We start from the raw sequence: 27,652 nt of genomic DNA, 5'->3' as shown, positions 1-27,652 counted from the left end.
GAGCTACCCAACAATGGCAGCTTAATAGAAGGGCCAGATCGCCTGCAACTAGGCAGGTCAACCAGGTTAGAGAGAGAGCAAAGTCCTGGCCTGACGAACCCGGTGGGCAAGCAAGCAGGCCAGGCATCAGGGCACGGTCCACGGGGGCCATCAGGGTCTGAGAAGGGGGGTGAACCTATAACCTCCATGGGACAAGGTGTACTTGGAAATCATCCAGGCCTACGCAGGTCACAGAGAGATAAGAGGTCTCCCAAATATCTTGAAGATTTTATAACCTTATTGGCCAGGCAGAAACAATAAGAGTGTGTTTCTGTGAAAGCCAGAAAAGGAAACACTGGGAGTAATGCCCAGAACAATAGCTTGGTACCTCGAGCAAAGTGGATTTACCATGCTCGTGTTGAGGTCGCGTTAATTGTTCATGTAGTCTTAGCCGGGGGGAAAGGGGTGTTGTGTCCTGAGCCTGCGAAGGCAGGCTCAGGACGTTGCAACGGTCCTGGGCAGCTGCAAGCTGCCTGGGACCAGACTGATTGGTGCCAGCACTCGCGCGCATGCGCGAGGTGCTCAGCGCACCAAAATGTATCTTTTTGGCCCGGGGAACGTCCTTAAGAGAGGCTGAGAGATCTGTGCTGCCTCGAGTTGTAACAGGGCTACTGAAGACTAATAAAGTGTTCCTGAAACAACAAGAATGTCTCACGCCATCATTGCCATTAACCGAGGACTCAACACTGTCCTCATTTGTTTCAGTCCCTCTAGTATGATCTATGCATAAAAATATGGTTTAGTGCACAGGCTATAATTCTCTGTATATTAAATGAGGAATTTGAAAAAGAATCATCATAAACACATCTACAGCACATTCCTTCCCCATTATATTTTTGCAATTCTTGAAAAATAAATTCCATAATCAAAAATAAATATATGATTATATTAATTCAAATCCATTTTTTCATTTCTTCTTTTTGCCCAAAGTGTAGATAACATTATTTTATGCATATAATATCCATTTTATTCTCTGATGCAAGAATATCTGATATTTTTAACTATCATCTTCGCAAATGCTGTCATTTATAATTATTTCTCTTCTTTTTAATTTTATAGAGCACTTTCTTTTGAAAACTATGTCTGAACTGTATTCTAATTCTCTGGTGGTATCAGTTTATGCACAGTAGAGTACAAACTCAAGGGAATTTTCCTTTCCAATATGAGATCCTGGACTATCAACTTTTAGTACAGTTTTATCAGAACTCCCTTTCCTCCTGTTAAAACTAGTACTTTCAGTGATGCTGAATTTCTGGAAACAGAAGGCTCAATTCTCTTCATAAATCCCTTTTAAATTCAGTAAGACGCCTCTCTAAGTTAATAAATACCTTTTGAAATCACTCTGTAGAGAAGGTCAGAATGTGCATAAGATTAAGGGCTTCTCTGTCTCCTCTGTGTAGGCCAACTGTAAATGAAGTTGGCTTAAGAAATCCTTTCACATCATTTAACTATTTTGATACCCATGTTTTTTCTGGATTGTGCTCCTTTTCTCTTCCAATGCACACAAGAAAAGCAAGCAGTGATTACTTCCCCGATCGTGGGAGTGTCTTTTGAGGACAGGTTAAAAACAAACAAAAGCCAGAACATATTTACAGTTCTTCTTCTCACTTGGATTACAAAGTCCAGCTTTTCCTGGCAGGCAGCCCAGCACAAAATGGCCATTGAAGACCAACAGCACTAGAGCATACACCAGGTACAGGGGCATTTATTTAAGATAAAAGGTAGTTCAGCAGATGGACTGGATTGCTCCAGTTATGCCAGCAAAACATTACTTTTTAGGCAGAGGAAAAAAACTCAGGGGATATCACCTTTCTAGCATGCTAAAGGTAGGCAGGACATGAGATTATCCATTAAAGCCTTCTGAAAATGGCATGTGGCCCATCCTGAAAGTTTTGTAAGCCACCTGGAGTCACCAGAATTGGGCAGCTATATAAATTTATTTAATAAATAAACAAACAAATAAATACAGGTAACCCTTGTCTTATGACCACAATTGAGCAAAAATTTCTCTTCCTAAATAAGATAATTGTTAAGTGAGTTTTGCTCCATTTTATAATCTTTTTTGCCACAGTTGTTATGTGAATCACTGCAGTTATTAAGTTAGTAACACAGTTGTTAAATGAATCTGGCTTCCCCATTGACTTTGCTTGTCAGAAGGTCACAAAAGGTGATCAGATCACCCCAAGATACTGCAACTGTCATAAATACAGGGCAGTTGCCAAGCGGCCAAATTTTGATCATGTGACAATGGGGATGTCATAAATTTAAAAAATGATCGTTAAATCACTTTTTTCAGTGCCATTGTAACTTTGAATGGTCACTGAATGAATGATTGTAAGTTCCAACTATCCTGGAAAAGACAATCAACCAACAGATCTGTGAACATTAGAAACAAATAAAGTTATAACCAGAAGCCAACATGGATTTGTCAAAAACAAATCATGCCAAACAAATCTTATTGCATTGTTTGACAAAGTGACTAAATTAGTGAGCCAGTGGAATGCTGTGGACATAGTACACTTGGACTCCAGTAAGGCATTTGACAATGTAGACCACAATCTGCTTCTTGGAAAGATAGAAAAATGTGGGATAGACAGCACTACCACTAGATGCATTTGTTCCTGGTTGAAAAACTGCACTCAACATGTACTCCTCAATGGGACAGTATCTACATGAAGTACCCCAAGATTCTGTCTTAGGCCCAATATTCTTCATAAAAAATTTAGATGAGGGGATAGAAGGGAGCTCATTAAATTTGCAGATGACACCAAGCTGGCAGGAGTAGCCAACACCCCAGAAGATAGACTTAAGATACAGAAGGATCTCGACAGACTAAAACACTGGGCCCTATCTAACAAAATGAAATTCAATGGTAAGAAAAGTAAGGTTTTATACTTAGGCAAGTAAAAACAAATGTACAACTACAGAAAAGGTTGTACCTCACTCAATTGCAGTAACTGTGAGAGGGATCTAAGACCCTAGTGGACAATCACTTAAATACGAGCTTGCAGTCACCAAAAAAGCAATGCAGTCTGAGGCTGCATTAATAGAGGGATAAAATCAAGATTATGTGAAGAGTTAATACCACTTTATAATGCCTTGGTAAGACCACATGGAATATTGTATCCAGTTTCGGTCACATAATATAAAAATGATATTGAGACTCTAGAAATAGTGCAGAGAAGAGCAACAAAGATGATTAGGAGACTGGAGGCTAAAACCTTTGAAGAATGGAAATGAGTTTGTCTAGTCTAGTGACAAGAAGGACTAGGGATAAACTTAGCAGTGTTCCAACATTTGAGGGGCTGCCACAAGGAAAGGGGATCAGCCTACATGCCAGTTGCCAAGCATCCAAATTTTGATCATGTGACAATGGGGATGCTGCAATGGTCATAAGTTTGAAAAATGGTCATAAGTCCCTTTGTTCAGTGCCATTCAAAGCACCTGAAGGCTGCTCAAGAAGCAATGCATGAACTAATTAAGAACTAATTCCTTGAACTAATCAAGGAAAGAACTGACCTAGAACTAAGGAGAAATTTCCTGAGAGTGAGAACAATTAATCAGTGAAACAACGTGCCTCCAGAAGTCGTGGGTGCTCCAACACTGGAGATTTTTAAGAAAAGACTGAACAACCATTTGTCTGAAATTGTAAAAGGTCTTCTAATTGAGCAGAGGGTTGGACTAGAAGACCTCCAAGACCTCCCTTGTAACTTTATTATTCTGTTTTTTGGTTAAGTGACTGAAGAATATAAGGCTATTATTTCAATAAAAAATAAGTGCATTTGTTTTTCTTTATATTTGGACTGTGTTCCTCATATATCAATATTAAATATTAATTTTTATACATTTCTATACAGCATTTTTGCAAGTTACTAAAAATCCATGCATACATTTATTATTGTATACATTTTATAAATACATACATTTATTTGTTTTATATCTCATCTCATGTTGTGATCATGGCAAATTCATGCTACTACACAATCATCATATTTGTAGAAGCCACTCAGAGACTTATTATGCATATTGGAAGCAGCCTATGGTCAGCTAACTGGGTGTGGCTGTTTTTCATATTTTTAGATAAGCTATAACTTGCCCATGGAGTTATTTTTTTAAGACAACTTTTCTAAAGAAAGTATTTCCCCTTCTAAAGGACATAGTTCAGTACAAAATTCCCCCACCTCATTCTGGATAATGTGTGGAATGACTTTGTGACAACTGTATTATATGTGTATTACCTGTGTCCTTTTAAAGAACTTTATTATTGCAAAAACTTTTTTTACTGGCTTTGACACATTGGGGCTTTCAATGTCACAAATTCATTCTTCATGTTTAAAAAATGTAGTCAGATGACCAGACAATAGGATTAAGTAGAAAGGATTTTTAATCTTGTTTTATTTATGAATCTCTTCGAAACAACTCTGTAGCTAATACTAAATGAAGAGTCTCTTTGGGGTAAGCCAAGATAATAATCTTTCCTTACAATTTTAATACTAGTCTTTGCAATGTTTGAATGAGTTCTGCTTCCAGTGCATGCAATGAAAATTTTGAGTTGAATAAAAGGACACAGATGATGTACAGATGTGACACAAAATCACAGCTTTGGGGAAACGCCAATGGTTGTTCTTTTCAGTTTCCTTCCCTAATTTAGTTGCTTACATACTGCCCAGCAAGCAACCCCAACCCCAAAATAATCCCATAATTTACTTTGAAATTATGCCAGATATCAAATCTTTGTCATATTCGTTTTGGACAAAGAATTCCAGATTTTAGACAGTTAATATATTGGTAAAAAGAAACTCCTGTGTTTTAAAAACTAATTTTAAAGCAATTATGAAGAGGTACTTTTTAATGGTTGCATCTAATTCTTTTTGTTAGTAATGAGCTTATTTAAGCAATGACCTTATATATAAAATTAAATGGGAAAATTATTAGACAGACTATTCATTTCCTTTTCTAAGTAAATGCCCAGTGAATTGGTTAATATAGTTTTTTTCTTCAGTTAACCTCATCTTAAGGAATTTGTTAATTAAAACATCTGTGCAAAGTTCTATTTTGTTCTGTATCATCATTCTAAATAACTGAAGCTAAAGCATTTAGCACCAAATAAAGCTGTTCTTTCTGTGATATTGAAAGTGTGTCATTAAACACTTAAGATTTGCAGAAAAATAAATAAATGTGGATTTTGAACATGTGTTTTACCTCAATTCATCACAAAGAAATACAAACTACAAATGTGTTAATTTTAAATGATCTTAAATAGATTTATTACTAGGAAACCTCATTTTTTCAGTACAAAACACTTTAAATGTTACAAATATGCTTAGACTATTTCTTGAATTTTTAATTAAAAATGAAATGAGTAAATAATATTCCACCTGTAGGTCTGTCAAGTGTTAAAGGTTATTTGCATTGACTTCAAACATTAAAAGCAGTTAAAAGCAGCAACTCTAAATCTATACATTGAGGTATATAAATCCCATTGAACTCAAAGAGTTTACTTTGAATAAACTGGTATCAAATTGCATTATAATAATGGTTCAGCACAAAAAAAGATTACTGGAATTAAAAGACATCACAGCGATCCCCCTTGGAAATTTAACTACCTTACCATGTTTCATGTATAGGTTTAAGTGATACTAAGCATGATTTTCTTGGCTTCTCATTATAAATTAGACATAATCTTTTCCTTGATTACATTTTCAGCCATGTTAAAACAACTGCAACCTATATTTGCGTTCAGACAATAAGACTGAATCTCAAGATATGTTCAAAAAGGCACTTACCTGTCTGCAGAAAGAGCCATGAGGGTGAAGACTGACACCCCCACTGAAGTAAGCTGAATAAAAGGGATAAGTTTACATCCGACTCGACCAAAGAGCCATTCAGAAGACAAATATCTGCTGGCATCCACAGGAACACAGGTGATCAAAAGAAGCAAGTCTCCAAAAGCCAGACTGGAAATAAACAAATTAGGGACATTTCTCATGGACTTTACTGTACAAAAGATTTTAATCAGGGTGATATTACCAACTAGCCCAATCAAAATGATGATCCCATAAATAGCTGGAATTGCATATAGGAATCTGTAATAAAACAAGTCCTCGCCTGAGAAAGAGAAATTTGTATGTTGATCAGTAGAAACATTACAGAGAATAAAGTCACTGAGTTCTGTATCTAGAAAAATGCAGTCCTCTGTCATTCTTGGGATTTGGCTAGGAAATGAATATTAAATGGAAAAAGCATGAGCAAATTGTTTTGAGCTGTTTGCCTTCCTCCTCTGTAACTATTGATGGAAGTGGGTATATGTGATATTGCTTATCATGAAAGGAAAGACACTCATTATAAATAAGCTCATTCAAATGAATAAGTGTCAACCTAGTTTCATTTCCAAACCTCTTCTCTTTGTCTGTTAGTTAGGATGGTGAATAAATATTTTCCTAGTTGTCAAGAGCAAAAGATGTCATCGATGCAAAGCCATCCAGGTCCAAGATCTATGCCGCTTTCACTGCCCAAATATATAGAGCACGTTTTTCAAGAACAAATTGGTTGTTGCTGTCTTCCTCATCTTTTCAGCCTGCATTTGTAGGCTGTGTTTACAGCAAAAGTAAGGAGCAGCTCTTTTAAACACACATATGCTAGAGGCAGGATCTCTGAGACGTCAGCAGTGCTTGCTTTACTTCACACAATATTGCAACCTTCCTTCAATGGGTATATATTTAATAGGTGTAGGAAATTTCCTGCCTGGTTTTTTGGGAGCATGCCAGCCACCTACTGGACACGTTTGATACTGCTCCACCTAATAGAGTCAGAATCTGGAATATTTTTGTTCTAATTTTCTCTGAAGGATATATCTGTGGGGAAAAGTCTTAGACTTTTGCCTCTGGTTTTGGGGAAAAAAGAAAGAAAACAAAGTTGATGCTTTATTTCAGAAATGTGAGTTAGGGAAAGACTCTGAGTAATCAGCTGAAGAATGCAAATGATAGAGGTCTTCTAGTCCAGCCCCCTGCTGAAGCAGGAGAACCTATACCATTTCAGACAAGTGACTATCCAATTTCTTCTTAAAAATCTCCAGTGATGGAGTGCCCATGATTTCTGAAGGCAAGCTGTTCCACTGGCTAATTGTTCTCACTGTTAGGAAGTTTCTCCTTAATTCCAGGTTGCTTTTCTCTTTGGTCAGTTTCCAGCCATTGTTTCTTGTCTTGCCCTCTGGTGCTTTGGAGAATAGTTTGATACCTTCTTCTTTGTGGCAGCCCCTCAAATAGTAGAATACTACTATCATGTCGTCCCTGTTTCTTCTTTTCTTTAGACTAGCCAAACCCAAGTCCTGCAGCTGTTCTTCATATGTTTTTGTCTCCAGGCCTTTGATCGTTTTAGTTGCTCTTCTCTGAACTTTTTCCAAGGTCTCAACATCTTTTTTGTAGTATGGTGGCCAAAACTGGTTGCAGTATTTCAAGTGTGGCCTTACTAGGGTTTTATAAAGCAGTACTAATACTTACTAGGGTTTTATAAAGCAGTACTAATACTTTGTGTGATCTTGATTCTATGCCTCTGTTTATACAGCCCAGGATTGTATTAGCTTTTTTGTCTGCTGCTGCACACTGCTGGCTCATAGTCAAGTGATCGTCCACTAGGACTCCAAGGTCTCTCTCACAGTTACTGTTTCTTAAGCCAGGTCTCACCCAATCTGTACTTAAACCTTTGATTTTTCCTGCCTAAATGTAAAACTTTGCTTTCCTCCACATTAAAATTCATTTTGTAGGATAGGGCCCATTGTTCAAGTTTGTCAACATCCACATACTGGGAGAGGGGGCTTTCTCCTCTATTAGGTCTTTTCTTCTTCTTTCCTGTGGGTTCTGCCATACTCCTGGGGGGAAGGGGGAAACTATGGGAACTACAATGTATTTTTTTTCACTTTGCTTCAGCTGCTACAATATATCCTCTCTGCTTCCTCTATCTGTTTGCTCTTTGAACTGTTTCCCCTTGATGCCAACCTGGGGGTGAGAAAAGAATGTGCCTCCAGCCATCTGGCTTATCTCTCACTGAAGAAGACTAGTTGCAAAGACCTAACAAGAGCTTCACAGCCTTGGGAACGGCGCCTTATCAGCCTCGTTCCCACAGCGGATTCATCACCTGGGGATTGGCCCATTTGAGCTGACCGGATTAACTATTGCTCTTGCTCTTTTTTTTTTTAATTAAAAGTTTTACAAATTATAATATAAACCCACCCATCCCCTCCCCCCCTCCCCCACTTCCCAGAGCTGATTACAGGGTAACAAATAAACAAACATAGTCTAGCTAGCATAAACCAACTAAACTATCAATCAAAACCATAATACACTTTAACTCCTTCTCAAAACAAATATTAACAAATTAAGACAAAAATAAAAATCTATTCAAAAGCAAGATAATACTTTTCAGTTTCATACTTCTTCTGAATATAATCAATCCATCTTCTCCAAACCAAAATATATCTTTCTTGTGAATGATCCTTCAAATAGGCGGAGATTTTCGCCATTTCTGCTAAATTAGACACTTTAAGTATCCATTCTTCCAAACTAGGCAATAAGTTTTTCTTCCAATATTGCCCCACCAATAATCTTGCAGCAGTTATGAAGTTCAACATCAAATTAGTTTCTTTAACATCCAAATATACAATAATACCCAACAAATATAATTGCGGAGTAAACTTTATCTTTTTCTTAAAAATCTTTTGAATATTCCACCAAATCTTAATCCAAAAAGCTTTAATATCTTTACAAGTCCACCAAATATGAAAATAAGTTGCATCTAAATTTCCACATCTCCAACATTTGGGCTGTAATTTCGGATTCATGCGGGACAACTTTTGGGGATCCAAATGCCATCTATAAAACATGTTATAAAAATTTTCTCTTAAATTTTGTGCTTGAGTAAAATTTACATTTCTAACCCAAATTGTCTCCCATGTATCCAGTAAAATTGGCTCTTGGATATTTTGTGCCCATTTAATCATACAATCTTTAACTAACTCCGTTTCAGAGTCCAATTCTATTAAAGCATTATAAATTCTTTTTATATGAAATCGACTTTGATCTTTAATCTGTTTTACCAAATTCACATCCTCTAAAGTAATACCAACCTTTTTAATCTATATTCCACCTCAATAACAATTGATTATAATAAAACCAAGAATATACAATATTTTCTTGCTTCAACTCAGTTAAAGGCTTTAATTGCCAATGCTGCCCAACCAAACTAAGTATTTCCTTATAAGAAATCTTATCCAAATTTACTCCCCTAGATACTTCCTCTATCACGTGTCCTGGAACCCCCCAAATTGGAATTTTATAATTTAACCTATAGTAATACTTTTTCCAGACACGCAACAAGGCATTTCTGAAAATATGGGTTTTAAAAACCTGATCCACTTTTTTGTCATAAATTAAATATGCGTGCCATCCATATAATAAATCCCATCCCTCAAGAGATAGGATATTCTTATTTGTTAAGTTGAGCCAATCACTAATCAAGGTTAAAGCCACTGCATCATAATACAATTTTAAATTCAGTGCCTTTAATCCTCTTTCCCGTATATCCTGCATAATTTTAAATTTAACTCTCGCCTTTTTCCCTGCCCAAATAAATTTATTAATCCCCTTCTGCCATTCTTCCAAATTGGCATCTTTTTTCAAAATAGGTATCATCTGAAATAAAAAAAGAGACTTTGGAAGTATATTCATTTTAACTGCCAAAATTCTCCCCAACAAAGATAATTGTAATTTTTTCCAATCATTTAAATCCTTTTGCACTTTTACCCATAATATCTCATAATTATTTTTATACAATTTAACATTAGAAGACGTTAAATAAATTCCTAAATATTTGACCTTTCTCACTATTCAAAACCTGTTAATTTAACTATAATATCCTTTTCCTTCATAGACATATTTTTCGATAATATTTTAGTCTTATTATTATTTACCTTAAACCTTCCCATACTGAAGTAAAATTTCAACCAAATCCCTAACTGAATCTGTCGGTTGAGATAATGTCACAACCAAGTCATCAGCAAAAGCTCTCAACCTATAATCGTTCTTATTTATTTTTATTCCCTTTATTCTAGGTGACTCCCGAATTTTAATAAGTAAAATCTCCATGGTTAAAACAAACAACAATGGGGATAAAGGACATCCCTGTCTTGTACCCTTTTCAATTTTAAATGCTTCTGTTAAACCCCCATTAACTATAATTTGTGCAGATTGCTGTTGATATATTGCCTTAAGGGCAAATAAAAATTTATCCCCAAAATTCATTTCCTCTACTACTCTGAGTAAAAATTGCCAATTTAATTGATAAAGGCTTTTTCAGCATCTAAAAAAATCAAAGCCACAGGGATTTGATTGTTCTTGTCCAAATACTCAATTAGATTAACAATTTGTCTAACATTATATTTCATATATCTTCCAGATATAAATCCAGATTGATCACTATGAACCAGTTGCTTCAAAACTCACATTAATCTATTTGCCAATATTTTTGAGAAAATTTTATAATCTGTATTCAAAAGAGATATAGGCCTATAATTTTTGGGCTGGGTCAAATCTTGATCCTCCTTCGGAATCAATGATATGAAAGCCCTTCTCCATGATGGAGGTACCTTTGCTCCCAACAAAATATTATTAAAAAGTTCCTTCAATGGTTCTATCATTTCTTCAGATAACATTTTATAATAAATTGCTGTTAATCCATCTGTACCTGGAGCCTTACCAACTTTCAATTGTTTAATTGCCCAAATAATCTCATCAGAAGTAATTAAACCATTAATTTCATATCTTTGATCAGAAGTAAGTTTAGGGAAATGTGATTCCTGTAAATACTTTTCTATATCTAAAACATGTATATTTTCACTGGAATATAACTTTGAATAAAAATCTTAAAAAGTCCTTTTAATCAAATTTTGTTGATAAACTTCTTTACCTTTATAATTTATTTTTTCTATAATCCTTGATTTCTGTTTCTTTCGTAGTTGGTAAGCCAACTACCTACCAGGTTTGTTTGCATTGCAAAATATGTTATGTTTCATATACTTCAAATTAATTGCAATCTGATCAGCTATTAACATATTAAATTGCTCCTTAAGCAAACTAATAGAAACCTTTAAATTATTATCCAATGGATTTAAGATAAAAGCCTTTTCCTTAGTTTTAATCTCTAATTCCAACTCTTTACGTTTTTGCATCTGTTTACGTCTATAAGCATTATTCATATGAATCAAGACCCCTCTCATATATGCTTTACTGGCGTCCCATACCATTGGCATCGAAGTACCCTTATGCATATTCAAAAGAAAAAATTCCTTTAAATAATCTCTGCATCTCTATACATTCCCCTCAAATCTGAATAAATTTTCATTCAATCTCAAAGTCCTTCTATTCCCGTCTTCAGTAGATAACTCCATCCATACAGGACTATGATCTGACAATATTCTTGGGAATATCTTAGCATTCTTCACCCTAGAAAAAAGATCATTAGTAATTTAAAAAAGTCAGTTCTGGAATACGACTGATGCCTGTCCAAAAAGAAGGTAAAGTCTCTTTCTTCCATACTCCGTTCACGCCAAATATCTCGAAGTTCCAAATCATCCTTCAAGTCAAAAAAAGCTTTAGGTAATTTTGCATGATTAGGAGATTTAAAAGAACCCTTCTTGTCTTTACTTGAATCTAAAATGCCATTCCAGTCTCCCATCATAATTACTGATTTATAATCCAATTGAGTTATTTTCTGATGTAACATCTTATAAAAGTATTTTTGTTGTTGATTAGGAGCATATAGTCCAATGACAAGACTTCTCTTGCCATTTAATAATAAGTCAATAATAACATATCTTCCTAGTGAGTCAGAATCAATTAACTTTGGTGATAAGTCTTTCCTCACATAAATAACTACACCTGCTTTTTTCTGCGGAGCAGAGGGTGTGAAATGTACTCCCAACCGGGAGTTAATCAAATATTTTTCGTCTTTTAAAGCAATATGAGTCTCTTGCAAACATATAACATCATTCTTGTGTTGTTTTAAATAGTAAAATACTTTCTTTCTTTTCTGTGGTGAATTCAAGCCATTAACATTCCATGTCAGAAACTTTGCCATGTCTCATGGCTTGAAGCTTTGAAACACTGCATCTAAATCTGCAGTTGAAGACCTCTTCGGTCTTGTTCCTCCCACTGGCTCAGAGGTAGCCATCTGTGTTGTAACACCAGAATCTACCTTAGTTCTTTTTCTCTACGTTTATGAGCTGCACGAGTCATTCTCTGTTCTCTTGGGTCTTCTCTTATCTCCAAACACTGTTGCATAGATTCAACCAACAACTCTTCTCCTGTTGGTGACCTAGCTCCTGAAGCCAACTGTCCTTCAAACTTACTTTCATTTCTTCTAGATCTTGGAGATGGTGGTGCACCTGCTTTCAGCACAGAAACAAAAAAATCTCTTGCTTTTAAAATTGTATTTAATCTATAACATGTTCCAACATAGTTCACCACTATGCCAATAGGTACATCCCATCTGAATTGAATTTGCTGCTTCTTGAGCTCCTTAGCCAAAAAAGAAAAATCCTTTCTTCTTCTAAGTATTTTGGGAGGTATTTCTTTTAAAATTATGACATCTTGAGCTGCAATTTGAAATCTTTGGTTATAAAAGACTTGTATAATTTCATTATGAAGTGATCTTCTAGAAAAGTAGATAACCACATCTCTTGGTAAATTTCTCTGCTTCGCAATCCATGAATTAATTCTAAAGATTTTTTCAATATCTCTCAACATTTCCTCAATTCCACATCCTAAAATGGATGCCAGTTCTGCAGCAATCTCTTCTTTCAAATTCTCTTTCACATTCTCCTTCAACCCTCTTATTCTCAAAGCAAACTCCATGTCTCTATATTGAGACATTACAATTTCATTCTGTGCTGCATCCACATTATTTTCAACTCTTTCAATTCTTCCTTCCAATCTTTCAACATTTCCAACCACCTCATCCACTCTATCATCCAGCCTTTCTACATGGGCTGCAAGCCCCTTAAGAGCCAACAGAATATCTTCCCTCATTTCATGATTTTTCTCCTCCAAAAGCTCTTCTGTCTCAGATCTGATCTTTTCTACAGCTTTTTCCAAAGAGTCCTGGACCACATTCTGTATATCTTTAAGTGTAAATGCTGGAGGTGGGGAAGGTGGTGGTGGTGGTGGCTTAGATTGCTGTGTAGTCTGTGTTACTGGAGAGGAAATTGAAACTTTAGGCAAAGAAGAAATTGCAGGACGTTTTGAAGCCATTTTTAAAAAGAAAAAGAAAAAAAAGAAGTGAAGAATAAAGAAAAGAAAAAAGCCAATTCTTATAACAAGACGAATTAGAAGAATAATAAAAACAATTCCCCCATAAGAAAAAAAAAAGCAGAGTCAATTATTTTAGCAATTTTGTTGCCAAGTAAAAGTGAAAGTTCTCAGACAAAGAAGCAAAATTCCTCCACAACGATTCCTCGGCCATTTTTTCCTTTCACTCCCTTTGTTAACATAATTAACTGGAGAAGATATTAATTCTTTCTTGAGTTAAAGTAGAAATTCAGAATCACAAATCACGTCCTCCTGGACAACTCTGTCTGCTTTAAAGGTTACTCACAATTCTCTTTAAGCAGCAGATGTGGAGGCTGCGTCTGGCTTCGTTCCCGGAGAACAAAGGCTTCCTGGAATGCAGAGACTATCCAGACTCCAAAAGAGCTTCACCCTTTGTCTCCCCCCCCCCAAAAAAGCTTTGGGAGAATAGAGGAGTTCAATTTCTATCTGGAAATACTCACCTTCCTCCCTTTGCCCGGGAGGAAGGTTCCAAGCCACAAAACATCTGATCATCGCTGTCTTGCCAGCTTTTACACATTTCCAAGACAGGAGGCTAAAAAAAAACCTCCATCAAGGCAGCAACACCACAGTAAGTCCCTGCTCTTGCTCTTTTAACCTATTGATTTGCACAGGAACCCATCAGATCCTGCCTTCTATGCCTGCTGTCAGCTTCTCTTAATAAAAGTTCCTTTTGGGATGAAACCATTCCAAGAGTTCTGCTTTCATGAGAAGAGGTGTTGAAGCAGGTCCTTACAGCTTGTCATCTGGGGTGTTGGCTATTCCTGCCACTTTGGTGTCATCTGCAAATTTGATGAGTTCCCCTTCTATTCCCTCATCTAAGTCATTAATGGAGATATTGAAAAGTACTGGGCCTAAGATGGAGCCTTGTGGTACCCCACTGCTTACTTCTCTCCCTGTGGATGTAGTACCATTGAGGACTACTCGCTGAGTATGGTTTGGCAGCCAGCTACAGATCCATCTGATGGTGCTGTTGTCTATCCCACTTTTTTCTAGCTTACTAAGCAGCAGGTTGTGTCAAAAGCCTTATTGAAGTCTAAGTATACTATGTCCTCAGCATTTTGCTGGTCTACTAATTTAATCACTTTATCAAAGAATGAAATAAGATTGGTTTGGCATGATCTGTTTTTGACAAACCCGTGCTGGTTACTAGTTATAACTTTATTTGCTTCTAGTTATTCGCAGATCTGTTTTCTGATTATCTTTTCCAAGATCTTCCCAGGTATTGATGTTAGGCTGATTAGTCTGTAGTTTCTTGGGTCTGTTTTTTCCCCTTTTCTTGAAGATGGGAACCACATCAGCCCTTTTCCAATTCTCAGGTACTTCCCCGGTGCTCCAGGATTTTTGAAAGATATGGTGCAATGGTTCTGAGATAACATCTGCCAGCTCCTTCAGAACTCTGGGATGTAATTGTTGGGCCCCAGTGATTTATATTCATCAAGGTTGGATAGGTGTTCTCTTACCATTTTCTTGCTTATTTTAATTTTTGTTTCTAGTTTGTCTTTTGCAGTAGTTTTTTTTTATATGTTGGGCTATAATTTCTTTTTGTGTGAAGACTGATGCAAAGAATGAGTTAAGCAACTCTGCTTTCTCCCTATTGCCTGTTATTTTCTTGCCATTCTCTCTCTTTTTTTAATAATATATTTTATTGATTTTTTAACATGGTCACCTTAATATTTGGTAAACAGTGTGTTGCCTGGGTTTACATTTAAAAAGCATTTACTAACAGTTTCTGTGATCTATAATCCACATAATAGCTTTATATTCTCTTTTGCGAAGCTTAAGTTAATACAATTCTTGTTGTTTTGGTAGATAACAATTGAGTATAATTTTTTTTGTAATATTTCTACAGATAATAATCACATCAATATAATATGTCTTTTCTATCTAGTCATTCTGGTTGCCTCATCATAGATCCTGTTTACAGTTCTTGTTTACATTTGTTTTTCCCACAATGTTCAAAACATTTTTACTGGTTAAGATTTTCTCAAAGTTAATTACATTTAAATATTTAAGTCTATTTTTTCTCATGTAATCCATCCCAATACTTTTACCTTTCTTAAGGAACAAATAAGACTAAAAAAAGAAGAATAAGAGTAAAGAAAAATAAAAAGATAGTCTGCTTGTCAGGACCCACTTCAACTAATCCATCAAGTAAGCAGAACTTTTGAAACAGGCATTGTCTCAAAAGAAAACTTTTATTAGGGACTAGTGATAGCAGGAATTCAAGGCGAGATCTGAAGAAAAAGCCTGTGTGAACGATAGAATTAAGCAAGCAATATGCCCCCTCCCATCAAAGTCATAATGTCCATTTGAAAACCAGCCAATCCACAGGTGGCCTGGTGTGCGGGTAACTGGCACGGAAAGCACGCATCTCAAGGTCTTCTCCAGCTTTTGTTTCTTTGTAACCGTCTTCCAGATAAGGAGACACATTCCATACACAAAAGGAGGACGCCAGACAAAGAAGGAGAAAGTGAAAGTTAATACTATAAATCCCCCATGTACCCCCTCCCCCAACAGAAATGGCAGGCCCCAAAAGGATAGATGAAAGGAGAGAGCGGATGAGGGGATTTGGGGTCTGACAGTGCTACTTAAAATCCATGTTTCCCCTAATACATATTTATTTCCAACTTTTTCCCATTCTTTTTTACCATAATTAAAAATATGTTTAATCTTTAAATATTCCATTTAATAAATCTAGTCATCTAGTCTTTTAACTCTTATTCAAAACATTTTTTATCCACTGTAGTTTTCTTAAAGAGAGTACTATGTTACTGGAGGGGCTCATCCCTCTTAAAATAAAATTCATATCCAAAATCTTTCTATTTCTTTAACCATATTCAAACACGTGTTCCTTTTTTAAATATTCTCTCTGATAGATCCCATCATCTATTTTCTTAATTTTCACTTTAGCCTTTTTCTTTTGCCCAGTATATTTCTTAATCAATATGTTCTGCTGAATTGGAGATGAATTGGTTTATATTTTTAAAGTTATTTTGGATTTCTTTGTGGTTTGAAATCATTGTTGTTTGAATTAGTTGCAGCATATCATATATCTCCTCTTGAAAGGTATTTATTTTTTCTTGATAAGTTCTTTCTGCAAGTCTCTGATTTTCCATGATGGCCACGAATCAAGGTTTTCTTTTCTCTGCAAATAGCGTTGGAGTCACAGTTAAGTGGATATTTGTAATCCAAAGAGCTCAAAAAGGGTTTTTTTCCTGAAGTTTATAATTCTCTTTGTCTGCAACCCGGATTGTTTTCTTTTTTGTCACAGCTGTTCTCTATTGTTAGAGCTTTGAAGGTCAGAAGCACAGATTAGTTTTTTCCAGATTTTGCCAAGTCCTGTATGAAAGCCATAAGTGTCATAGTGTTCAACCACCACTAGATGTCAGCACCAGTTTATTTTTCAATTTTCAAAATAAACAGTTGCCTTTAAAATGAGAATCTTAACCATTCAGCAATTTCAAACTTATCCAAATTTAGGTTAAATTTGGTCGTTTTATGGTCCTCCATAAAAGGTTTAATTTGCTGCTTCTATTAGTAAAAGGGTGGGGCAAACATCCCCCTCTTTCACTTTCAGAGGTTTTTTGCTTCTTGGGATTTTTTTTTTCTTCAGGAAAGTTAATAAGTACAATAGAGAAAATTGATGCTTTTACCCACATTCAAATGTGCTGTTTGCAATCAGCTTAAAGTAGTACTTTTTGACTTGCTTGTAGCTTGGGCTAGACTCTGAAGTTAGGCTAGCCTTTCTCCTGTTGGTTTCTGGAATGCTTCTCCTGGACTGATCGGGTAGACCGCCATCTCTCTGTGGTCCACCAGACTTCCTACCTTCTTTGCCACCTCTTCAGGGTGACTTCTGGCCCATTTAGGGTCCCCTAACAGGAAGAAAATCAGCCTAAGAGCACGAAGCCCCCAAATCCCTTGGCTGCTGTGCTATCTTCTCTCTTGAGTGGACCTACAGTTTCCTTGACTTTTTTTGTTATTAATATGTTGAAAGAAACTTTTTTTATTGTCCTTGATTTCTGTTGCTAGTCATTGTTCATTCTGAGCCTTTGCTTTTCTGACTTCATCTTTGCATGTTCTGGCTGTCTGCTGATAATCAGCTTTAGTTATGTACCCCTCTTTCTATTTTTTGTACTTGTCCTTTTTGTCTTTTAGTTTGTCAAGAGAGTTTTGTGCAGCCATGCTGGTTTCCTCTTGAATTTCTTGTTTCTCTTTTTCAGTGGTATTGTGCTGGACTGGGCCCCTATGATCATACTCCTCAGTGTTTCCCATGCTTCTTGAGTTGTTTCCCCCTTTAGGATTTTTGTCCATGGAATTTTTCCTAGGTTCTCTCTGAGTTTGTTAAAATCAACTCTTTTGAAGTTTAAGACTCTGGTTGGATTATTTTCTATTGTTTGTGTTTGCATTATATTGAATTTCAGCATGACATGGTCATTTTCACCCAAGGTTCCAGCAACTTCAATTCTATCACTTCTTCTCGATTAGTAAGGATTAGGTCCAGTATAGCTTTACTTCTAGTTCCCTCCTCCACCTTTTGGATGATAAAGTTTTCGGCTAATTTGGTTAAGAATCTGTTTAATCTCCCACTCGCTGCAGAATTTGTCTCCCAGTTGATATCTGAATAGTTGAAGTTTCCCATTACTACTGTGGTATGCTTCCTACATACATTTATTAACTGGTTGGCAAAGAGTTCATCTATTTTTTCTGATTGTTTGGGTGGCCTGCAATATACACGTATGGCAATGTCACTTTTTTTCCCTTTTATCTTTGATCATATGTATTTCTGTAGATATGTAGTGTTCTCTTACATACAGTGCAACTCCTCCTCCTCTTTTTGTAGATCTATTTCTTTTGAACAATTTGTATCCATCCATCAATACATTCCAGTCACACGTTTCGTCCCACCAGGTTTCTGTAATGCCAACTATGTCATACCTGCCCTCATGTACTATTGCTTCTAGTTCACCCTGTTTGTTCCCCAAGTTTTGAGCATTTGGCCGGTGGTCAGCCTGCACCATCACTGCCGCTTGCCAGCTACGCCTCGGCCAGTAGGGGGCGGCACCATGCATGCGCGATGCTCCCAGGCCGAGGTGGTTGCTGGGCGATGGCCTGTGTTCAACCTTGGTCTGCCCAGCATGCGCTCCAGCCACAGGAGAGGAGCAGAGCATGCACGCCTCCTCCTGCCCTGCCCACAGGGAAATACAGGTAGTCCTCAACTTACGACCACATGGTTGGGGGTCGGGGCATTAGGAAAGTTGAGAACTACTGCTTTAGCCAGTGGTTTATTTCTAGAATTCTTTTTTCCCTCAATAGGGGTTGGCCTTTTGTTAGGAGTACTGATGAGAACACATCTTCAAAAAAGGGAAAAAAATGGATCCAGGAAATTACAGACCTATCAGCCTGACCTCAATACCTGGGAAGATTCTGGAAAAGATAATCAAACAACAAATCAGCAAACACCTAGAGGCAAACAAAATCATTACCAAAAGCCAACATGGGTTTGTCAAAAACAGATCATGCCAGACAAATCTTATTGCATTCTTTGACCAAGTTACAAAATTAGTGGACCAGAGGAATGCTGTGGATATAATTTATTTGGACTTCAGTAAGGCATTTGATAAGTAGATCACAACTTGATAAGATAGAAAAATGTGGGTTAGACAGCATCACCACCAGATGGATTGGTAGCTGGCTGACCAGCCGTATTCAGCATGTAGTCCTCAATGGAACTGCATCTACATGGAGGGAAATGACTAGTGGGATGCCTCAGGGCTCTGTTCTGGGCCCAGTGCTCTTCAACATCTTCATCAAGGACTTGGACAAGGGGATAGATGAGGAACTCATCAAATTTGCAGATGACACCAAGCTGGCAGGAATAGCCAACACTCCAGAAGACAGGCTTAAGATACAGAAAGATCTTGACAGACTTGAACATTGAGCACTATCTAACAAAATGAAATTCAATGGTGAAAAAAGTAAAGTTCTACATTTAGGCAAGAAAAACCAAATGCACAGGTATAGTTTAGGAAGTACCTTGCTCAGTAGTAGTAACTGTGAGAGGGATCTTGGAGTCCTAATGGACAATCACTTAAATATGTGTGCTGCAGCTGCCAAAAAGGCCAACACAGTGCTAAGCTGCATTAATAGAGAGATAGAATCAAAATCACGTGAAGTGTTAATACCACTTTACAATGCCTTGTACCACTTTACAATGCATCCAGTTTTGGTCTCCACGATGTAAAAAAGATGTTGGGACTCTAGAAAGAGTACAGAGAAGAGCAACAAAGGTAATTGGGGGTTGGAGGGTAAAGCATACAAGGAACGGTTGCTGGAATTGGGTGTGTCTAGTTTAATGAAGAGAAGGATGAGGGGTGTCATGACAGCAGTGTTCCAATATCTCAGGAGTTGCCACAAAGAACAGGGCATCGAGCTATTCTCCAAAGCACCTGAAGGCAAGACAAGAAGCAATGGATGGAATCTAACCAAAGAGAGATGCAACCTAGAACAAAGGAGAAACTTCCTGACAGTTAGAACAATTAATCAGTGGAACAACCTGCCTCCAGAAGCTGTGAAGTCTCTGACACTGGAAGTCTTTAAGAAGAGATTGGACAGCCATTTGTTTGAAACAGTATAAGGCAGTGATGGCAAATCTTTTAGAGACCGAGTGTCCAAACTGCAACCCAAAACCCACTTAAGTATTGTCAGGTGTTGGGTGGGATGGCCCATTGGGTGGGTGTGACCCATTGGGTGGGTGTGGCCATTGGGTGGGTGTGGCTGCAGTGGTAACGGCAAACTGAGTGGGACTTAAAAGTTCAATCAATCAATTCCAATTTTGGAAGATCTGTTTTTTCCCGTGAGAAGTTGATTGATTGATTGAACCTCTTTTTTTTTGCACATGGCGGTGGAGGGCTAAAGTGAAAAGGTTTTATAAAACCCAGCTGAAGACCTAGGACTGGAGTGACAGCACGCATGCCCAAAGAGAGAGCTCTGCATGCCACCTGTGGCACGCGTGCCAGAGGTTCGCCACCACTGGTATAGGGTTTCCTGCCTGGCCTGGGGGTTGGACTAGATGACTTCAAGGTCCCTTCCAACATTATTATTATTATTATTATTATTATTATTATTATTATTATTATTATTATTATTACTGTTATTATTGTTATTGTTGTTGTTGTTGTTGTTGTTACTACTACTACTACTACTACTTGTGCTGCTAGTGCCTTAACTTTATTGCCTAGTTGCTTATAATCTCTCAATATTGTACTCTGGTTCTTTGTTGTGTCATTCGTCCCAATGTGAAGGAGGAGGAAAGGATAGTAATCTGTGGGCCTAATTATTTTGGTTAAGTTCTCAGGCACATCTTTGATTTTTGCTCTAGGGAAACAATGTACCTCCCTGGTTTGTATGTCCCATCCGCAGATGGCCGATTCTGTTCCTTTAAAAATAGAATCTCCTATTACCAATACTCGCCTTTCTTTTTTGGGAGAGTGCAGTCTGGAATGCTTTTCTGTTTATCTCAGGTGTGTTTGTTGACGTGACTCTTTTAGGGATGTTTGGTGTTGTTTCTTTGTTAAATGTCTGCATGTTTTCTTTGCATGATGTCTGACTGTGGAAGGAAAACTGATTTTCCTAATATTGTTCAATTTTAATTTGTATTGGCTGCATCCAGTATCACCGGTTCTCAACCTGTGGGTCGCGACCCCATTTGGGGTCGAACGACCATTTCACAGGGGTTGCCAAACAATGCAGTCCACCATTTTTTTCCCTTTTCCTTAGCTGTGCTACTCCCTCTTATTCTATTGGCTTTTGAAAGCCAATAGAATAGACTCTACCCAAGAGACTATATTCTATTGGCGTTCAAAAGCCAATAGAATCTATTGGCTTTCGAAAGCCAATAGAATAGACTCTCTTGAATAGAGTCTAATTCTATTGGCTTTCAAAAGCCAATAGGAATTGTCCAGGTTGTCTCTGCCCTGCTGAGCCCGCCAAAAGTCCCAGTCTGCAAACGGTGCTGCAAGTTGTCTGCAACTAAGGCGAGCTTTCTGGACATTTTCACCCCTCCCTGCTGAGCAACTACTAAATGTAAGTAAAAGAGGGCCAGGGGTGGGAGGTGGGAGGCCGGCGGGCGCAGGAAGGTTGCTGATGCATGTGGGGCCCAGCAGGTGCCTTACTTCCCTTGGGCTGGCCAGCTGTGGCCCAGCTGGTGATCAGCCTGCGCCCTCGCTGCTGTGTGCCATGGCTGCCCAGGAGCGCCTGGGCCTGCCTGCCACTGCACCGAACATGTGGTGGCCATGGTAAGGCTAGCGGGGCAGCAGCAGGTGCAGGGAGGGTTGCTGGCATGCGTGGGGCCCGGTGGGTGCCTTACCTCTCTTGGGCTGGGCCAGCTGGTGGCCCAGCCGGTGGTCGGCCTGCGCCATCGCTGCCGCTTGCCAGCTACGCCTCAGCCGGCGCAGAGGGCGGCACCACGCATGCGCGACATTCCCGGGCCAAGGCGGTTGCTGGGCGATGGCCTGTGTTCAACCTCGGCCTGCCCAGCGTGTGCTCCAGGTGCAGGAGAGGAGACGGAGCATGCGCGCCTCCTCCTGCCCTTCCCGCAGGGAAATACAGGTAGTCCTCGACTTACGACCACATGGTTGGGGGTCGCGGCATTAGGAAGGTTGAGAACCACTGATCTAGTATGGTCAGAAATGATGAGAATCAGAATCCAGCAACTTATGAAGGATGTAAGCCCCACAGAACAAGAATAAATGCTGTCAAACAAACAAGCTGAATTTCACATCTGTTTATTTGGCCAGTGTTGCTTGGGGGAAGGTACCGTATATGCTGGCGTATAAGATGACTTCCGCAAGCGCTAAACTCAGCGCCAAAGACGGGGGTCGTCTTATATGCCAAGTTGTCTTATATGCCGGAAATACTGGTAGTTTCCGGCGTATAACACAACATTCTAGGAATGTGGCTCAGCAACAAAGACGGGGGTCGTCTTATATGCCGGGTCGCCTAATACGCCGGCATATACGGTAGAATTTACTGCAATTACTATAATAGGTGCTCCAGAAAGAATTACTTTTGAAATTATTTTTCTCAGGATTGCATTATGAATAGAAATATTTCTAGAAATTGCAGATGGTAAGCAATTACTAAAAAAGCAGCAACAAGAACTCCTCCAGAATTAAATAAGGAAAAAAAACAGATATCAGGAAGAACTTGAATTATTTTTCTCAGATGACAGCATACTCATAAAACTTAGGTTTAGCCTGTCTGAGGACTCCACATCATCCAAAACTCCCATAAACTCTCCAAAGCAAAAACAACTCTATTTTACTGGTAAGCAATAATACAATAGAAAGAAGAAATGGAGTTTTGTCTTTTTCTGAGTACAAATAATATTTTTTGCAAAAACACTTTCAAATGCCAAGCTCTTTTTTTTAAAATGAAGCAAAAGAGGGAGGCACAGAAATAGGAATCTTTTTTAAAAAACAAGTTTTATTAGTTTTTTCATTTTACAAACAAGTGCTTAAGAATCAAAGTGGTGGCAGGTAATCAATTGTCCAAAAACAAAGTCATACTCATATAGTTCAGATTAAATCATTAGAAACCCCCTCTCTATTCCCTCTAGTAATATATTATATTCAAGTTAATGTATTTCAAAACAACTAAGTCAATCAAAACAATCATCAATAACATTTCATCTAAAAGAATCCAAATCCTGTGTTAAGCTTTACTATTTCAATTGTTATATTCCATATTGCTAATATAAATACATAATTAACACTTCAGGTGTCTCTCCATTCCCTTTTTCCTTGACATAATCAATAATCGTTTATTAATATCATTTCTTCTTTTTTCTTACTCTTTTTCCATTACAAAATAGTTATCATTTCTAATAGCAAAAATATTAATTCAAAAAAGAAAAGAGAAAGAAAACAAAAAACAAAAACAAGACAAAAAATAAAATATACCTTTCTACTCTATTATACTTTATAATCTATCAATCCCTCAGTATTTGTGTCAAACTCCTTTAACCCCTTCTCAAAATTACTAAATCCACAACAAACATGTTAATACATAGATAAACATCTTCTTATTAAATTCAAATCTTTAATTAATTTTTATTCAATCTAACAACTTATTTAACTGTCTTAAACCATAAATCAATCCATATCAATAAGCCTTTTAAACCTGTTATATAGAACCTTGAGTCACAGTCTTAAATCTTATTCTAGCTTTCTTTTTATGCCAGACAGGTTTCCATAACAACGCTTCTATATCAATAAACAAGACACTTTTTGTGCCTTGTAGTATCCTTTGGGTCAAACAAAAGCATCCCCTTTTCTGTTTTAGATACCTAGCTCCTTTGTAAATAATCCCTTGCTGTTTTAAAGAGTCAAGCCTCCACATTTGAAGCTGTTGAATAACAGACTCAGTTATGTCCAACTTTGTAGTTAATAGTTGCTTATCCAAGCTACCATAGTTCTCGGTTAGTTGAGCTTGTCTATCCATTTCTGTTGGTTTTGGAATTGTAAGTGGTTTAATTACAGTCCTTTTTTGTTTCTCGGAGATCTCATCAGAATGCTTATGAAGTAAAGTGGAATCTTCTTTAATCTTAGTTGGTTCCACTTCTGTTGTTTTTTGGTCTATAAAATGCTCAGATAGAGTCTGGGGGTCAATTTGTAGATTCAAAACAGAATTTCTGTTTTTTATTGCTGTCGTACACTCTTTTATTTGCAAACGTATTTGGTCAGTAGCTTCATAAAGTTTTTCCAGTATGAACATAGGGTTTCTCCATTTCAAAAATAATTAGAAATAGTCTGCATCTTTTAATAGCGGCTGTGTTCAAGGAACATTTAATCAGTATCCAACCCCACAGTGTTAAGTTAAATACAGCTGTTAAGTTTCTTTGACCTTTCCCTTTTATGGTAAATCTGAAGGTCAAAGTCAATCTCACCATCAGAAAAAGAAACAGTTGCAATTTTGTTTTTTTCCACAAGGTGTCCTCAGTAAAATATAAATCTCCTCCCAGACACCAGGAATGACGTTAACAAGATCAGAAAACACACAAAAAAGGAGAATTCTTCAGATGTAGACTATGTTCAGTAGTAGATTTAATATTAAAAAAAATTTCCAAGACTCCAAAGTGAATAAAAAAAATAGAAAAAAAGTCACTTTAAATTAATTCAGTCCATTTAAGCTTCTTTTCCCACACTCACAAACGCATTTTCTTAGAGCAGGGAAGTGCTGTTTACAGGCACAAAAGAAAAAGGAGAACCAAGAGAGGGAAAAAAAGTCTCACCCGGCTCAGCCATGGTGGTTCCTGCGCTTAGATGTTCTTCTGACTTCTGGTTACAACAGCAAAGTGAATGGCCATTTTACTGGCTGGTCTTTCCACCATCAGCCCAAAGGAGCAATCTCAGGCCATGGAAGAAGCTGCTGCTCTCCCACAGATGACGAGGACCTCTTCAACGGTAGCTGCCCCTCCAGGGTGGCTTTTCGACCCAATTAAGGGTCTACCGGCAGCGGAGAATCAGCTGGCGAAGACAGCAGTCTCCTCGCACAGCTGCAAGTGCCACGATCAGGAACCCGAAGTCAGAAATGGGAATCTTTTTTTCTTTCCATTTATGGAAAGTGACGATCAGAACTGGAAAATTGGAGGACTGGTAGGGAGCACACAGAGCAGCAAAGCAGGCAATTTTCTTGCAGTTAGATTTTAACCTCATTTCAAAAGTTCACTTAAAGCATTGATATACCTGTAAAAGAATGTCAGCAGATCTTGAATTAAAAAAAAACCACCAAAAATCTAAAACATTACCAGGAAACTTTTGGTGAATGTTGCTTTATCCATTTGATCATAAATGCACATTTTATCACTGCCACATTCACTGTTATTAAAATTACAGTTTACATTGGCATTCATATTTTGCCCTGGTTCTCAGTAATGTTGGTTTTAGGACAAAAGATCTTATCATATAAATAGCTTAGGAGAAGCTTTTAAACATTTCTTTCCATGGGATCTTTAGTCCAAAACTTAATTATTCTCAAGAGGATTTTAAAACCTCTCTTTTTGAAACTGAATTTGTAGAAATACAACATATGTCACAGATGTAATTTAAATAACAAATTTGTAAAATTTGGAATGCAGGGCTAAGTCATTGTTATGTGCTCCTGGCTACTTTCCTTTGTGACCAGAGGCAAGCTCGCCTGACCAATAACCAGCCAAGACACAGTGAAGGCCTTTTGTTTCATTTATTGCAATAAGTGGGGAGTGAAGCTATCAAAACTTGGTTCTCTCCAAAGTTCCAACCCAAAATATTTCCGTCTTTATATATCCCTGTTCCAGCTGCACATCCTTCCTCGTTCCCCATTGGCTGAGGTACTATGAGGTTACACTTTTTCCGACCGCCTCCTATATATTTCCTGCTAACATATTAAATCATATTCACATATACAATAATAATAAGAAAAATTAAATATTTAAATGGTTATTTTGAACTCTGTGGGTATTTATGTCCCCTTTCTAGAACAATAGGTTCTTTCCTATTTTTCAATTCAGTGTCTTTCCTAGCTAGCCATTTCCTCTTACAGCTATTTTTTATAGTTTGTCTTCTTTCTTTTCCCACTCTAAGACCCAGCAATTTTTGCCTATGTGTTTATCTTACTTCCTTTCTTTATGCTCTCCTTTCCTGGTTCCCATATATTATAGGTTTTCTCTCTACTCAGTAAATTTCCACTGCAGCAAATTCAATTTTAAATTTCTCTTTCAATATTAAATTTTGAAGACCTTTCTTTTACTTCTATCAGTCATTAAAAAGGCAGACTATTATATTTCCCCAAAGGAAAGCAGGCCCAGGTTTTCTTAATAGAACCAAACAGAAACTCAGCAGGCCAGGTCTGTAGAAATGCAGATTTGATTATCCCATTCAGAAAGTCTGAGGACTCATTCATGAGCAAATATTGCCTGCAGAAACCCATTCAAGACAGGATCTTTTGAAATCCCTTGGAGCAAAACTGATAGCTAACAATAGCAGAATGATAGGATTAGAACCAGCAACCTTCACCCATCCAATACAGGACATAGCTATCAGCCACAGCCCCACGAAAGCAGGACATAACCTCTAGGACATAATAGGATTAACTCACCACCATCAGAATACAAAAAGGGCACACTGAACCTCAGGTCAAAGTTCATGCCACAAGAACAAGAACAACTCTAAACACAAAGCCCAAGAAGGTATAAAAACCCACCACTCCCAGCACCATGTGGTCAGCCACCCCAGAAGTATGCTGCTATCACTGAAGTTTCTGGCAATGAAATAAATAAGAACCTTCTTTCCTAAAGCAGCCTCTATTTTGTTTATTTTCAGCTTGGACTGAACCCTGATGAAGATTTTTCTTCCAACAGCAACATATTAACATCAGTTTGGATACAGCTCTGACTTGGAACGTGAAGTAATTTAACATATCGCAAAGAAACCTATTATGATTTCTCATGACATGAATAAGTTCAATTTTTGGTAAATATCAGCCTCCTCAAACTTCCCAAGATTTCCATACCATGAAAATTTCAGTATGTAGAGAAGAGGTTGTAGCTTTATCTTCAATGGACATTGAATTACATTAGCAGGACTTTCAAAGTGCTTTAGGAGAATGTTGAAGTAATGCAATACAGGGTTTTTTTAGAATTTCCAGAAATAATGGTTTGATGGGAGTTTGTGGGATCTAGGAGTGCAGTTTTTAATGTTTTTTTAGAAAATGGGAAGTACTTCTCTGTCTTCTACCATTTACTTCAAGCCTATAATCTATCCCTACATATTGTATTGGCTGTAACTACATGTTAATTAAATTTTAAACTGTATCCAATTTAAATTAATATGTTCACTTCTTGTGTCTTTTGGTGGGGGAGAGGCGGGGGTGCCTTCAAGTCAATGTTGACTGCCTGGTCAACCCCCTGCTGTTTTTTTGGCAAGATTTTTTCAGAACTTGCCTCCTTCGTAGATCTGAGAGAGAGTGATGGCCCAGTTGACATTGTACCTAAAATGGAGTTAGAACTCACATTTCCAGGTTTCTCACCTGATGCCCTATCCACTACACCAAAATGGCTCTTTTGTGTCATTACCACCTCATAAATAAGCAGCAATAAGTATGGCATCAATTCTTGCAGAAAGATGGTTTGTGTCAACCTGCTGCCTCTGTGGTAAATAAGCTTCTGAAGGCCTCCATTTGAAATGGGTACAAACCAC

At 37.5% G+C, this 27,652-nt stretch overlaps 1 protein-coding gene across 5 annotated transcripts in view; it reads right to left on the bottom strand.

Moving 5' to 3' along the window:
- GRPR (gastrin releasing peptide receptor) overlaps nt 1-27,652 on the bottom strand; it is a 138,799-nt gene that overhangs the window by 77,193 nt on the left and 33,954 nt on the right. For 3 of the 5 annotated variants that reach the window (XM_039339881.1, XM_039339882.1, XM_039339879.1), the window contains one exon: nt 5,826-5,996. In XM_039339881.1, coding sequence (XP_039195815.1) covers nt 5,826-5,996 — 171 coding nt within the window. Of the gene's footprint in view, nt 1-5,825; nt 6,650-27,652 lie in introns of those variants that run through there. The other 2 variants (XM_039339877.1, XM_039339878.1) reach the window with 1 other exon arrangement.

This window comes from Crotalus tigris, unplaced genomic scaffold (genome assembly GCF_016545835.1).
Source record: "Crotalus tigris isolate CLP2741 ecotype Arizona unplaced genomic scaffold, ASM1654583v1 scf7180000017740.3459589, whole genome shotgun sequence".
NCBI lineage: Eukaryota > Metazoa > Chordata > Lepidosauria > Squamata > Viperidae > Crotalus > Crotalus tigris.
The sequence above is the reverse complement of the archived record's forward strand: the minus strand, read 5'-3'. Positions and strand labels throughout refer to the sequence as shown.